Genomic DNA, 15,839 nt, shown 5'->3' on the forward strand with positions numbered 1-15,839 from the left:
CTTCTTTACACCATAAACAAAAACTAACTCAAAATGGATCAAAGACCTAAACGTGTCAGCTAAAACTATAAAACTCATTAGAAGAAAACAGGAATATATCTTCATGTCCCGGAATAAGACAATGCTTTCTTAGGTATAACAGCAAAGCACAAGTGATAGATGAAAAATATAAACTGAATGCATGTGATACAAATGATAACATCAAGAAAGTGCAAAAGATAGTCCATAGCAGGGAAAAGTTATTTGAAAATCATATCTATAATAAAAAAAGTGTAATATACTAATTAGACGAGAAGTCCTTCTGGATGACCTTCCAGACGAAGCCGCGGTGGCAGGGGCTGAAGCAGAGGTGGCCGCTGTGGTGGTGGGGGCCGAGCCCTTTGCACGAATTTTGTGCAGAGGGCCTCTAGTATCTGATAATAGACTGTTACTCAGGATATATAAAGAACTCTTAAAACTTAATAAAAAGACAACACAAATTAAAAAATGGCGAAAGGATCTAAGCCAGGGGTGGGCAAGCTTTTTGACTCGAGGGCCACAATGGGTTCTTAAACTGGACCGGAGGGCCGGAACAAAAGCATGGATGGAGTGTTTGTGTGAACTAATACAAATTCAAAGTAAACATCATTACATAAAAGGGTACAGTCTTTTTTTTTTTTTTAGTTTTATTCATTTCAAACGGGCCCGGGCTGTAGTTTGCCCACGGCTGATCTAAGCAGACATTTCTCCAGAGAAGATACACAAAAAGATGTTCAATACCATTAGGCATTATGGAAACACTAATCAAAACCACAACGAAATACATTACACTCACTAGGATGGCCACAATAAGATCTTTTTAAATCTTTGATTAAAAAAGAAAAAAGACAATACTAAGTGTTGACAAAGAGATAGAGAAATAGGAACCCTCACACATTGCTTGTAGGAAGATAAAATTGCGTGGCTACTTTGGAAAACAGTTTGGCAGTTTTTCTAAATGTTTTTAAAAAAACTCTCCATGATTACTGAGGCCTAGAGTTACCATACAACCCAGCAATTTCACTCCAAGGTATATACCCAAGAGAAATGAAAACATGTGTCTACACAAAAACTTGTACATGAATGTTCACAATAGCATTATTCATAATAGACTCCAAATAGAAACAATCCCAATGTCCATCAATGAGGTATATCCCCATGATGTATGGAATGTTTGTTATTCAGCCATTAAAAGGAATAAAGTACTGATACATGTACCTTATGGATGGATCTTGGAAACATTATGCTATGACCATATTGCATAATTCCAGCTATATGCAATGTTCAGAATATGCAAAGCTATAGAGATAGAGAACGGTATATCCCAGGGTTGAGAGGGAGAAACTGTGAACTGCTAAATGATACAGGGTTTCTCTTTAGGGATGAAAATATAAACAACACTATAATGATTATACAACGCTGCATTATACATTCTATGTGGATGAATTATATCTTAATAGATGTTTTAAAAAAGGTGCTGTTATAGATATCTTTTAAATATTTAGTGTACACAAACCAACAAATTGCAAGGAAACAAAAGCCTAATCACAACATAATACTGATAAACATGTATAACTTTATTGCACATGTTAATTTAAATTAGGTTTCATTTTCATAAAGTATGTATCCATTTCTCTTTTTAAAATGTTTTTATTGATTTTAGAGAGGAAGGGAGAGAAAGAGAGAAAAGAACATCAATGCATTGATGCATGCCTCCTGCACACCCTCTGCTGGAGATTGAGTCTAAAACCCAGGCATGTGTCCTGACTGGGAATACCAGAGACCTCTTAGTTCCATGGTCGATGCTCAACCATTGAGCCACAGGAGCTGGGCTATATCCATTTCTTAAACAATGATTCATTCACTTTGACTTATGCAATTATTCCAGAAAATCATTAATTTTCTTGTTTGGTTAACAAAAATAATTTGAACTATGTTCAAGTCTACATAAATGAACCTTATTAATTTAAATAGATACTCCTATTAGGCATTCAAAACAACAATCACTGAACTACAGCAATAGAAACTACAGGATCTACCTAAGGATATGGGGAGCGTGTAAAAAATCTGGAATCCTCTCTGAATCAATGCATCATTTTATTGATTTTTTTACAGAGAAGAAGGGAGAGGGATAGAGAGTCAGAAACATCGATCAGCTGTCTCCTGTACACTCCCTACTGGGGATGTGCCCAAAACCAAGGTACATGCCCTTAACTGGAATCAAACCTGGGACCCTTCAGTCCACAGGCCAACGCTCTATCCCCTGAGCAAACCGGTCAGGGCCAATGCACCATTTAAAGATTGCTCCCAAATCCTCAGAACTTTTTCCTGCTCTCTCAGCTGTTTTTTAAACCATCACCTGAGGATATGTTTTTATTGATTTCAGAGAGAGGAAGTGGGGAAGGGGAGAGGAGGGGGGAGAGAGAGAGACAGACAGACAGACAGACACACAAGAGGGAAACAAACAAACATTGATTGGTTGCCTGCAACACGACTGGGGATCAAATCCTAAACCTTTCAGTGTGCAAGACGATGTTTCAACCAACTAAGCCATCCCACCAGGGCTCAGCTATTTTTTCCCAAGCATGGAACTATGTCAGTTTTCATGATCTTAAGATTCTTCACTAGAAAAGAATTATCATTTTTACTTTTTCAACTTCTAAATGAGTCCTCAATTTAAAATTAGTTTGAATGTGCACTTTCTTATAGAACAAATTCCATAGTCAATTCCACTATAATTTATTTGTTGATAGATATAAACATCTATACAGTACTTTCCATTAGTAGTTACCTTGTGTTACTTTTAAGAGTTTATAGTCCAAACCAGCACTGTCAAATATAAATGTAATGTAATTATGATTTCTCAAGTAACCACATTAACATAGTAAGTAGGAAATTAACTCCTAGCTAATGTTTATATAGACATATATATCAGCACAGGTTTAAACCTATAGTTGGCATTCTGAATATAAAATTCATTAAAATTACATTAAAACAAATCTAAATGTATTAAATGCTTCACATTGCATGTATTTCCTTAAATGCGATCACATAGGTACTTAATATGTCAGCTTTATAACTAGAACCATACTTATTTAAGTATAAAATATTAAGTTTAATACTCCCAAATATAATAGGGTAGTAAGGTATAGTGATGGAATTTGTTTACTTAAAAAAGTACCCAATTTTATATACTAAAAACATCTTCAGAATTCCTGTTCTAACTGCCTTCAAAGACAATTTATAAATGACAAAAAGTCAGTCTTTATACAGAGACCTTTATGTGTCTTGGTCAATGCAAACATTCAAAACACTGTCTTCGTTCTGGGATAAATGAACTAATGCCACCATAGAAGCATTTGAACTATTAGTACTAACAGACACATTTATGTATGTGTGTGCATGTGTATATGGAAAAGCTTTGAGTATTTTACAATCATCTAATTTTTGAAAAAGAAAAACCTGCTTCAAGGAGACTTTATAAAGACTCATGTAATATATGGTCAATATGCTCCATAAGTCAATATCCCTGCAATTAGGCACATGGAGCACCATGTTTGAGAATAACCTTAAAGCTATTTGGAAAACTTTATAGGTATTCTTTTCAGATTCAATTTGAAAAAAAAATCAATAAAAAAATATCACATGCTTTTTTCATGTTATCAATAAACTCTTCCAGATAGATTCTTCTCCTTGTTTAACAGAATAAACTTCAAGTATATTAATTATTCCTAGGACTAACCCTAATGAAGTACATTTAAATGATAGTCTATTGTAGTGATTAGAAATTAGTGTATCAACTTCTGAAGTGACTAAAGATAACCTTTTAATATCTTACCTGAGGAGTTAATATCCAAAATATAAAAAACTCCTACAACTTAACAAAAAACACCCAATTAAAAAATGGACAAATGTCTACTTGAATAGACACTTTCCCAAAAAAGACATAGTGGCCAAATAAGCACATTAAAAGATGGTTAACATCAATAGCCTTAAGAGCAATGATAATCAAAACTACAATGAGATACCACTTCACAGCCATTAGGATGGTTATCAGAAAATATAGACTTCAACATAAGCACTGGTAATGAACAATATAGAGTTACGTGCAGAACCAAGATTAAATGAGGATTAAGTGTTTTGTAATGGCTGTTTAAGATAATGTAGACATATGAATTAAAACCAGGGATGAAAAACAAGAGCAAAGCAAAAACATTTAATTGTTCACAGTAAATATGGTGGTGGTGGTAGTACTGTTATTCTGATACTTAACTAAGATTTTTGGAGTGAAAGAAAGGTCACACCTTTTGAAAAGGTAATAAAAAAGAGGTTAACAAAAAATAATGTTGTCTTGAATCAGAATGAATTCCTGAGGTATTTTAAATATATATTAAAATAAAAATATATAAAAAGCCCAGTTAATGTATATTTCATGTTAATGCGTAAACAAAATTTAACATATTGATGTGCACAGTGAATATATATTTAACGTACTATGTATTTTCTCTTTTCATTAAAGATGCCTAGAAACAAGACCAACATAATATGATCCCTAGTGTCCAAGTTGGAATCTTGAAATACCACTTGCTACTAAAAGAAAGCAAGTTTTTTAAAGAAATGGCCAATCCAGCTGTGGAGCAGAAAATGTACAAATGAGCCTAGAATACCTTGCAATAGCAGATAATGAGGAAGCTATCCAAGATTACTGGAGTATAGAGTTACCATATGGTCCAGCAATTCTACTCTTGGGTATATAATCAAGAGAAAGCAAGACATGTTCACACAGAAAGTTTTACATAACTGTTTATAGCAGCAATATAATAAGCCAAAAGGTGGAAACAACCCAAATGTTAATTAACTGATGAATGTATATAAAATGTGGTATAATGGTAGTTCAAGAAAAGTAAAGTACTGATACATGCTATACCACAGGCAAACCTTGAAAATGCACACTAAGTGAAAGAGGCCAGTCACAAAGGATCACATTACCGTATGATTCCATTTATAAGAAACTAGGGGCCCGGTGCACGAAATTCGTGCACTGGGTGTGTGTGTGTGGGGGGGGAGTGTCCCTCAGCCCAGCCTGCCCCCTCTCACATACTGGGAGCCCTCAGGCGTTGACCCCCATCACCCTCCAATCGCAGGATCGGCCCCTTGCCCAGGCCTGACGCCTCTGGCCTAGGCGTCCGGCCCGGGCAGTGGGGACCTGCAGCTGCAGCGGCCCCATGATCGTGGGCTTCGCTTTAAGCCCAGGCAAGGGACCCCTAGCTCCTGGGACTGCCAGCTTCGACCATGCCCAGCTCCCATTGCTGGCTCCACCCCTACTTCCTGCTATCACTGGCCAGGGCGGAAAAGGCACCTGATTCTCCGATCATGGCTGGGGGGCAGGGCAAAGGCGGCCCCAGGGCCACCTTTGCCCTGCCCCCCAGCTCTTAGCTCCCCCCTGGGTTTCCGATCACTGTCAGTGGCAGGGGGCTTCTTCCTGCTTTCCCTTTCGCCTCCCTGCATTGTGCCTGCATATGCAAATTAACCGCCATCTTGTTGGCAGTTAACTGCCAATCTTAGTTGGCAGTTAATTTGCATATAGCCCTGATTAGCCAATGAAAAGGGTAGCTCGTACGCCAATTACCATTTTTCTCTTTTATTAGTGTTGATGTCCAGAATAGGTTGGAGGGACTTGGGGCAGAGGGCCAAAGGGTGTGGAGTTTCTTCGTTGGGTAATGAAAATTTCTAAAACTGATGTACAACTCTGTGAGTACACTAAAATAACATTCAGTCTTATACTTTTAATAGGTGAAATGTGTGGTATGTGAATTACACCTCAACAAGGTAGTAAATATAGGGCAAGAAACAAGTATTTATCTTGCCTTTTCAATATGAATCACAGCATTTCATTATAAAAATATTCTAATTAATGAAGAAAGATAGAATTAGAGTATCAAAATGAATGAAAAGAATGTAGGCATCAAATGTCAATAGCTGCTTAACACCACAAAAAGAGAGACAACCAGACATTAGGTGCCTCCTGCTGAAAGAACACAAAACCACCTGTACTTTTGCCAAAGGGATCTAATACGAATCTGATCAAATTTCAGGATCCAAATGGCAATTTGCAGGGAATACAAGAACAAAGAAACATGATAAACCACACCATGAGTATACAATGAACAAATTCCAGACAGCTGGAAATTCTTCAGATCTAATGCCCTAGGTCAGTGGTCGGCAAACTGCGGCTCACGAGCCACATGCGGCCCTTTGGCCCGTTGACTGTAGCTCTTCCACAAAATACTGACTTCTGCGCATGGGCCACAAAGTTTCAATCACACTGTACATGCACGCCCGCATGTGGTATTTTGTGGAAGAGCCACGCTCAAGGAGCCAAAGAGCCGCATGTGGCTCGCGAGCCGCAGTTTGCCGACCACTGCCCTAGGTCCTTCAACAGATTAAAACTTATGTGAAATAAAGGGACAGAGGGGAAACCTGTATACCGAGACTTAAAAGACCGATCAAACCTTAGTCTTGCCTAAACTATCGTGTTTAGGAATGCAGAGTTGGGTGATAGAGTATAAATGAACTGGAAAAAGTGATTACTGTAACATAAGAATACTGGTACTTTGTGGAGGGGAGGGTTTGATAGCAAAATGGGGCACATGGAGGCACTTCTGGGGGTAGTTAGCAAAGTTTCTTGACTTGAGTGGGGATAAAACGGTTATTTGTCTTATAATTCACTAAGCTATACATCTGGTGGTTTTATGTTTATTGTACTTTATAATCATAAACACTTCACCTCATATATGCATGGTTTTCCCTCAGCACTAAAGGACACCAAACAGATGGAATACAATGGAATGTGAATAGGACCTAAATGATAAAACCAGAGAGAAAAATTTAGAAGTGAAAGAGTGGAGTTATCTGGGAAATACTTTATGAAAGAGTTGTGATTTCAGCCGAGTCATAAAACCTGATAGACCATAATCACATGAAATGGAGAAAGCACCACATAGGGGGGAAAAACAAAGAGGGGGAGGGGAATATGGCTGAAAGAGGAATTAGGGGCCTAATTCAAAAAAAGGACTTTATTGGATTTTGTCCAATGAGGTAAAAGCAAATCAAAATCGGCGAGTATTTTCATTATTTACTTCTGTTCTCATCTCCTCAGAAATCACTGGCATCAATGATTAGTGTGCCCTATTTCTTAATATTAGGGTAGGACAAAAGTGAGAAAAATACAGCATGGGATTAGGCAACAGATCTAAGTTCGAATGCCAACTACATAATGGACAAGTAGATTTGGACAAGTCACTCAGAAACTGCATCTGTTTTCTCAGGAGGAGAATACTTTAGCTGAGATAAAGTGCCTGTTACATAGTGGTTCTTAAATTTTCATCCATGCAATTTATGTTAAAAAGGAATTTAGAAATCATCTAGTCTAATCATCTCAAATGTATAATCAAGGAAACATGTGTTTGGTTAGTATCTACTGTTTTAAACAGCAAAGATACGATATATTTCCATTACTGTAGAGCAGTGGTTCTCAACCTTCCTAATGCCGCAACCCTGGACAGCATACAGTATTTCACAGTTGTAGTCATGAATAATATATACATTATTATATATATTATATGTATAATAATATAATACATATATAATATAATACATATTATATATAATAATAATATATACGTATACATATACATATATATATGCCTCAGTAACTGGTAGGACCGAACAACTGGTCGCTATGATGCGTACTGACCACCAGGGGGCAGATGCTTAATGCAGGAGCTGCCCCCTGGTGGTCAGTGCGCTCCTACAGGGGGAGCCACTCAGCCAAAAGCTGGGCTTATGGCTGGCAAGCACAGCTGCGGCAGAAGCCTCTCCCAGCTGCTGCAGCAGCAGCGCTACCAGATGGTGGAAGGCGCAGCCGGGGCGGGATGAGCAGCTGTGGAGCTGTGCCTAGCCCCAAATGGGGCTTCTCCCCAGCCGCCTGCCACTTTAGCACTGCTATATCCCTCGGGCGGGGGGGTGGGGGCGAGTCGGACTGCAGGTTTTGGCCCGATCCCTGTAGGCAGGCAGGGATCGGGCCAAAACCGGCAGTCCAACATCCCCCAAGGGGTCCTAGATTGTGAGAGGGCCCAGGCCAGGCTGAGGGGCCCCACCTATGCACGAACCCGTGCACTGGGCCTCTAGTTTTAATGTAAGACTATTCTTGGACTAATTTGCTTTTATTAAATTAAAAGGCAGAGTAGGAGTGAGCTATAATAGAAACAACCACTCAGATTTCACAAAACCAGAACATTAACAATGGGTTATGAGACACACAGGGGAAAAAAGCAAAATTTAAACGGGTCTTCAAGTTGAGCAGCCATCAGTATCACCTGGGAAGTTTGTTAAAGAATCCCAAGTCCCACCACAAATATTCTGATTACACAGTTTATTTTATGTTATTATTATTCTTTAATCCTCACTAGAGGTCACTGAGAGAGAGAGAGAGAGAGAGAGAGAGAGAGAGAGAGAGAGAGAAGTGGGGAGAGAGAAGCATCGATCATCTGCCCCCTTCACACGTGCCCCAACCCGGGATCAAACCTGCAACTCACAAATGTGCCCTGACCAGAAATCAAACTGGCAACCTTTCAGTGCACAGGACAATGCACAAACCAAGTGAGCCACTCCAGCCAGGCCAGTAAACCATATTTTTAATGAACATCTTGACAATTTTGATGCAGGTAGTTGGTGAATCACAAAAGCTTTATACATATTACTTTCAGTGAGAAATTTCAGGGCTATGATGAGCTTTCTAGAAATAGATTCTTGAGGGAGACATAGTGGTAACTGCATGAACTATGGAGTCTAGATCTGGCTGTGATTTTTGCTTTTGTCACTCTGTTGGTGGGTGAGTTTCGACAAAGTATTTAGCTTTTATGGTTATCTGAATTAAGAAAGCATATATTGCTTGGCCTGTGTGACGCAGTGGTTGAGCTTCGACCCATGAACCAAGAGGTCACTGGTTCAATTCCTGGTCAGGGCACAAGCCCAGGTTGCGGGCTTGATCCCCAGTAGGAGGTGTACAGGAGGCAGCTGATAGATAACCATCAATGTTTCTATCTCCCTCTCCCATCCTCCCACCCCCTCAAAAAATCAATAAAAACACATGTAAAAAAAAAAAAAGAGTACATCAACTTCAAACGAACATGCAGGAACCACATTCCAACATAAACCTAAGAAGGAAAAAAAAAAACAATAAAAACCCAAGAACTGTTTCCATATCAGTAAATAAATATGGGGAACACTTATCTCCAGATAAGTATAAAGGTAATAAAATAAAGCAAAAGGCTGGTAGATTTAACAAAATTAGAACATAATTAAAATTAGAACAATATTAGAAGACAAATTAGAAAAAATAAATTTTGTAAGTAATTGTCAAATTCATAACAAACTCAAACAAGAGGCTAAGAACAGTATTTCACAGAAAGGCAACATTTATTAACAAACTAAATATAAACTTTAAATTTTATCAAAGTTTCCCTAAAACCCTCAATTAAAAAAAATTACAAATGTGATCTTTGTTCTTAAGGTCCTTGAGGAATTACAGATGAATAGGCAATTTCTTACTGAACAGATGAAATTACCAAACACTCAAAATTAATTTAGTGAAAATAACATAGTTTCAGTCTCCTTCATTCAACCCAACTCTTCAGGACTGGTTAATGTGGGGTTTTTGCAACCTCACTACTACTGACATTTTGGACCAGGTAACTTTTGCCAATAGTACCCCTTTCACCTATTGTGAAAACAAAAATACGTCTCTAAACATTGTCAAATGTCCCTTGGTCGGCTAAACCACTGCCAGTTTACATCCACTGGGTCAATCTATACTACCCCTTCTGGTGCCATCTTAAAAATTACTTCCCCAGAAATAGCCACACCTAACCCCAACTAGGATGAATCCAATTCTATATGAGGCTGTGTGCTGGTTCTAAGAACTGGGGCATGGGAGGGACTGTTTTCTGTGCTGAAAAATAAATACACATATATGCCTGCACAAACAAAATGTATTTCTGAAAGGGCACACACATACTGTAACAGCCAATGCTGAAGGGCAGGGGGCCTAGACACTGGGATTGAAAGGTTTATAGTATCTCTTTTTGTACAGATTTCATTTACCACATGCCTACATTAGTTTTCAATAAAAGAAAACATTGTGTGTCTGTGGGGAGGATATATATAGAGAGGAAAATGTGTAAGGATTCGTTAATAACGCTGTGGGCAAGATTAGACCCATTCACCCTAGCCAGTTTGGGACAGAGCGTCGGTCTCTGTTCCACTCTCTAAGAAAATCAATGGAAAAATATTCTTGGATGAGGATTTAAGAAAAAAAAGATTAGATCTATTCTACTGACAAATAGTTGCTGAATATCTGTTCTATGAGAGGTACTGGTAATATAACAGTAAGCAAAGCTAAAAAGAAAAAAAGAAAAAAACAAAAAACCTCCGCCCTTTACATTGCTTACTTTCTAGTTTTAGAGAGTGTGTGTTAGGGAGGCGTTTTTATATTTAACTTTATTTATCTACGTTCTTATCTTTGAGAAAAATTAGGGCTTTCACAATAAAAATTTAAATAAGACTCTTTAGCTAAACAATTTCCCCCAAATGTTTTCTTTCACAAAAGGCAATGGTATAAACTGGTTAACATTAACTTTAAAAAAATCATAAATAAATTTCTACTGTAAGGACTGTTATTAAAAATTATGGGAGAATGTTATCAGACAAAGAACAAAGATAGTGAGCATTTATCTTGATAGATAAGAGAACCTCCAATTTTCAAATGCTATCTACTAGTCAAGAGCCAATTCAATTGAGAAAGATTATATATATTGTAAGCAAAAAGTGGTAATCAAATTTTAGCACAAGCAAATACAAATTTGCTTATGTGCAGAAGCTGACCAACCAACCAAACTTAGATGTATAAAATCAAACTCAGACATGAGATAAATGATGCATTCATTCTTATGTCATTCCTTAAAATCACAAGTCTTGAATACTGTCCTTAATCAACCATGTACTCTTGGAACCTTAAAGAGAATTACGGTTCACCTAAATTTGGCATATTATGTACAGTTTTGATTGTTGCAGCTCAAAAAAGGCAAAGGAACTAAGGAAAGTAGAGGGTGAGTGCTATGACAACAGACTGTCGCCAAAAAAAATACTCAGAAGAGTGTGCTTTTTACTACAACCTCATCTTAAGAGAACTCATTAGATTTGGAATGTAAGAAACAAATGCATCATAAACTTGTCTAACCAAATTAATGAGCAGGGTTTCTAAGAGAAGCTAGGTCAACATCTACTCTTAAGATTGACCTACGGGAGGATGCTCTGCTATAGTATACACCTTGAAGGCACTATTGGTCCCAGGGCTTTCATGCTTTACTAGATTTATCTTGAGCTTGATCCAGCAAAGACATTCTTTAATTACTAACCCCAATTACATAAACCTCACTGTGTCCAGTGAGCAAAGGGTAGATTTATCTACCCAGGTTACACATAAAAGTAATTTACTGCTGATAGTGATCCAATTCTACAAGGCAAAATGACAACAGAATTCAATGATAAATCAGTTTCTGGATCACAAACATGCTGAAACTAATTTTATTCTTCAATACAACAGCACTTGAATTATATAGGATTTTTACTTTTTAAATTTGTCAATGTGGGAAAATGAAGCCACAAAACAGTAAAAATATAATATAATTAATGCATAATATTGATTATAAAATCAAATAAGCTTATCTCCAGTATCTTAAAATTTAAGCCTGTTAGGGCTTAATTTACTGACTGGTGTTCAGTTTACTTTGTGAGGACTCATGTTTTTTTTAAGTTTACTCTACTTAAACCATTCTATTATAACCCTAAAAATTTTTTTCTCCCAATGATGCGGGGGATTATGAATTTAAAAGTGACTCACATTCAATTTGAGACCACCCCCTTCACCCTAAAAGAATAGGGGGGAAAAGATAAGAGAGTGAGGCTGTGCAATTGATGTAAGTGTACGTACACAGATATTAAAACCACTTTTGATTTAATAGTAAAGGTAAAAAGACAACAATTACATATGAACGGTGCAAATTTACTTTTCAAAATAGAAATTAACACCAGATTTCAATTATCCTGCTAATTACAAGTCAATGCAAAATGCTAAAGTTCACCTCCATACACATATAAAGACATTAAATAGGGTAATAGAAGTTAATATTCTAGCTTTTCTTATTGAACAATGGCATTTAAATAAAATAGTGAAAGTTAGAAGGCAAGTGACCTGGAGTTCACCAGTCAACTTCAAGTTAAAGCTGTGAATTTTAGCTGTAAGCAAGATGGTTGTTTTAAAGCACACCAACCATGTTACAGGGACAAATTATGAAAGAGGGAGGATTCAAAATGATAAGTGTAGTCTTGTGGAGAGATAATTTACTGGATGTAGAAAAGTAAGCCTGATTCAGCAAATGGGACATCTGTAGCCACATAAAGATTTTTCAAACTATTTTGCCTTGTGATTTCTACAAGCATTTTCCAGGGCTACTTAAGGAAAGCCACATTTATATTAGTACTCATTAGTTTACTACTGTCATTGCAGACAATTTAAACATAAACTTAATTCTCTCAATGTAAATGTTATTACCAAAAAGGCTTCCTCTCTCTTCCATAACACCATCATTGACCTAAGTTCTGTGCACAAGAAATACTAGGAAAATGGAAACAGATCAAGAATCGCACAAATTTAAAAGAGAAAAAGTAGAAGAAACAAAGGATGCAAGAGACCAAAATGGATACAAATACATACTGTTCAAGACAAACCTATATGCCAATCTAATAAACCAAATCAGACAGGATCAGAAGAGATGAAAATAAGAATCAATCTAAATTATGAAGCTTTTCTTTCCAATTTTCCAATCCAAAACAAAATTTTAAGGACCTTTTCAAAGGCTTTTCTTAGCAAAAAGATCCTAATGACAATCCACAAATAGTATATAGTCTTCCATGGTCCATTTTTCTATACACACCTTTCAGAATAGCATTCTAAAAATAGCTGTGATAAAAAAAAGACCAAAAAATACAGTGAGAATTAAGGTAGAGTTAAATATTTCTAAACAATATGCAATTTTTTTAAACATATGCAACACAATATGCATGCTACTCTGAAAAGAACAGACACCAAATTCACATCTTTCAAAACTTAAAAATAAAAATTTCAACTAAATGCCATTACTAAATGTGCCAAGATTTACAGGTAATGTTCAAAATCAGTGCCTTAGTATTGTAGGGTAAGTTTTACTCCAAAATTACACACACACACCCACACCCACACACACCCCTGGCATGGTATGTTTGCAGCAAGACTGGACGTTTGAATCACCAAAAATTTAAGTAGACAACTAATGCTAACGCGTGATAAACAGGAATTATTGTGTTAGCAAGTGAACTATTCCTGCAAACATTTAATTCTTTCAAAAGGTCATTTCAAACTAATGTTACAATGAAGCCCTATTCACAACATTTGAAACGATGAGTCCAAACACAATTAAGATCTACAACAGAATGACTAGACGTGCCCAAATTACACTGCACATTGCTACCTGAGACTACTGAAATTTTAGGCATAAAATTTAAATGAACACCGAGTTAATAATCCTTTGAGTATCAAAGAAATGTTTCTTTTTATCTTTCAGCTCACACGACCTGGTAGAGCCCGACACAGTCTTGGAGGCTTGTCATCACAAATGAAGCAAAATGTTCACCAGGAGATTTATTTACCTTTACTGTTCACTTTGGACACTAAACCCAAAAGTCAAGTCAATAACCTTATCCTCCCCCCCCCGCCCCGGCCCCCCCCCCCCCGCGTATCGGCTTAGTTAAAATTTGGTTGCAGTAAGAACAGACAATAAAACAGTACTTACATTTTTATTGAACTTGGTGAAAGAATGGTACATATAAAACCTGTGCATATAAACAATCGCAGTGTTTATCGTAAGCTGTGAGCTGAAGCGTAACATTGAGGAAATGTCCGAGGAAAACGATTCTGATGGGAAATTCCCCGTCTGCGGTCCTTCTCCAAGCCCTCCCGTTCACCCAAACCCCAACGAGAAGCAGGAAGAAAATCAACAGACGAGCCCAGAAGCGACTCCTCACCAGCAGCTACGACCAAGCTCGACGTCAAACAGTCGAAACGCGCGCGCGCTCGCACGAAACCACGCCGGGAGCCGAGGGACCCCGGTGCGCCCCGAGGACCCGACCCCGCCGCGGAGGGGCGAGGACAGGACGCCGGGAGAGGCTGCGAGCCTCGCCCTCCGGCATCGCGAACCCGCCCGCCCAACCCCTTCCTTCCCGGACCGGAGCCCGAGCAGCCGCCTCTCTCCGGCCTTAACCCCTGCGATGCCCCTCTCGCCGGGCGGCACTCCCACCCCGCCGCCGCCACGCGCGGCCCCCGGCCCGCATGCCCGGCTCCTCTCTTCCTCCCTCCGCTCGCGGCCGCCCGGGCCCGAGCCGGCCTTCCCTTAGGGCGCGGCCGAGGCGCCCGGGAGGAGCGGCGCCATGTTCGCGGGGCACCAGGCCCGGAGACCCGGCGAGGAGTGGGGACCCGGCGTGAGCAGTGGAGGGCCAGGCACAGGAAAGGATACACATTGAGACGCTGTCCCATCTCCTGGATAAGGTTAGCCGCCTGCTGGCGGTACGACAGCTCTATGTCCGCCTCCACTCCGCAGCGGCGGCTCGGCGTGTTCTCCAGCTGTTCCCGAGTAAAGAACCAGCGAGAAGAAGCTCCACGGCCCGACGCCATGACACTTCCTCCTCCGCCCGCTCCTTCGGCCGCCCCCCTCCCCTCCCGGCTCGCGGACTTCTCGCCAAGGCCGCGCGGCCCCGCCCCACTCCGCTCGCCCGAGGCCGCGCGCCGCCGCCGTGCGCATGCGCAGGGGCCGCCCGGCCGGCTCGCGCTAGTAGTTTGCTTTCTTTTTTCGTCCCCCGCCGCGCACGGCGTACGGACCCACAATGCTCCGCGCCGCTTGTCATTTGGAGACACCGGAAGGTGGGGGTCGGAGGAAGGGAAAGGTCGGCGCGGTGCATGCCGGGTCTGGGGTTGGTGGGGTAAAGGGGCGGGAGGAGGGGACGGAAGGCGTGGCCCTGGGGTCGGGTGGCGAGAGGCAGGCAGGCTCCCGGCTACCGTGTGCAGGACCGAGTCCGCCCACCCGGCTGTCCTGGGAAGAGCGCACAAGGGAAAACCCTCCACGTGTGCCTCGCGCCGGGTGCTTTTCCCCAACGTTATCTGGTTTGAATCCCGCAACTGCCAGTACGCGGTCGGCTGTTCCGTTTTGTTCTCCAAGTACTTGCCGAACGTTACGCAGTTTGTAACTAGAGGAGCTGGCTTTCTGGACTAGGTTCCGAGTCCCTGTCAAGAGTGTGCTTTTCCAGCCCGCTGTGATTTAAGAGAGGTCAGGAGAAGCCGAGAGTGCGGGAGAGGCTGCGTGAAAATGCTGTTTCTAGAAGGTAATCCAGTAACGTTGCTCAGATCTGCTAGCTTCATCGCTGAGTCCCCGGAAGAAAAGACCGCAGAGCTCCACTCGGCGTGAGCAGGTCTGTGGCTCTGAGCCAACGCCTATTGCATGTCTGCCTATATTGTGCGTGAAAATTTTAAATTAAAATGTTAACACTGCACAGCACAGGCAGAGCTTCTTCTAAAAGGCAACTGAAACAAACAAAAAAGAGAAGTAGACAAAAACAAAAATTAAAAAATAAAAATAAAAGGCAACTGATTCTATTCCTGAGTTCCTGATTCA

General features: G+C 40.0%; 1 protein-coding gene across 11 annotated transcripts in view; it reads right to left on the bottom strand.

The window, feature by feature from the left end:
• The window catches only part of CCNT2 (cyclin T2), a 42,005-nt gene extending 27,074 nt beyond the window's left edge, over positions 1-14,931 (bottom strand). For 3 of the 11 annotated variants that reach the window (XM_059704605.1, XM_059704604.1, XM_059704607.1), the window contains exons 1-2: positions 14,688-14,929; positions 13,968-14,049 (exon numbers count right to left, since the gene is read on the bottom strand). In XM_059704605.1, coding sequence (XP_059560588.1) covers positions 13,968-14,049; positions 14,688-14,845 — 240 coding nt within the window. In that variant the 5' untranslated portion in view covers positions 14,846-14,929. Of the gene's footprint in view, positions 1-11,980; positions 12,008-13,073; positions 13,100-13,967; positions 14,050-14,687 lie in introns of those variants that run through there. The other 8 variants (XM_059704610.1, XM_059704613.1, XM_059704609.1 and 5 more) reach the window with 5 other exon arrangements.
• Positions 14,932-15,839: the final 908 nt, after the last annotated feature.

Source organism: Myotis daubentonii, chromosome 7 (assembly GCF_963259705.1).
Source record: "Myotis daubentonii chromosome 7, mMyoDau2.1, whole genome shotgun sequence".
Taxonomy (NCBI): Eukaryota; Metazoa; Chordata; class Mammalia; order Chiroptera; family Vespertilionidae; genus Myotis; species Myotis daubentonii.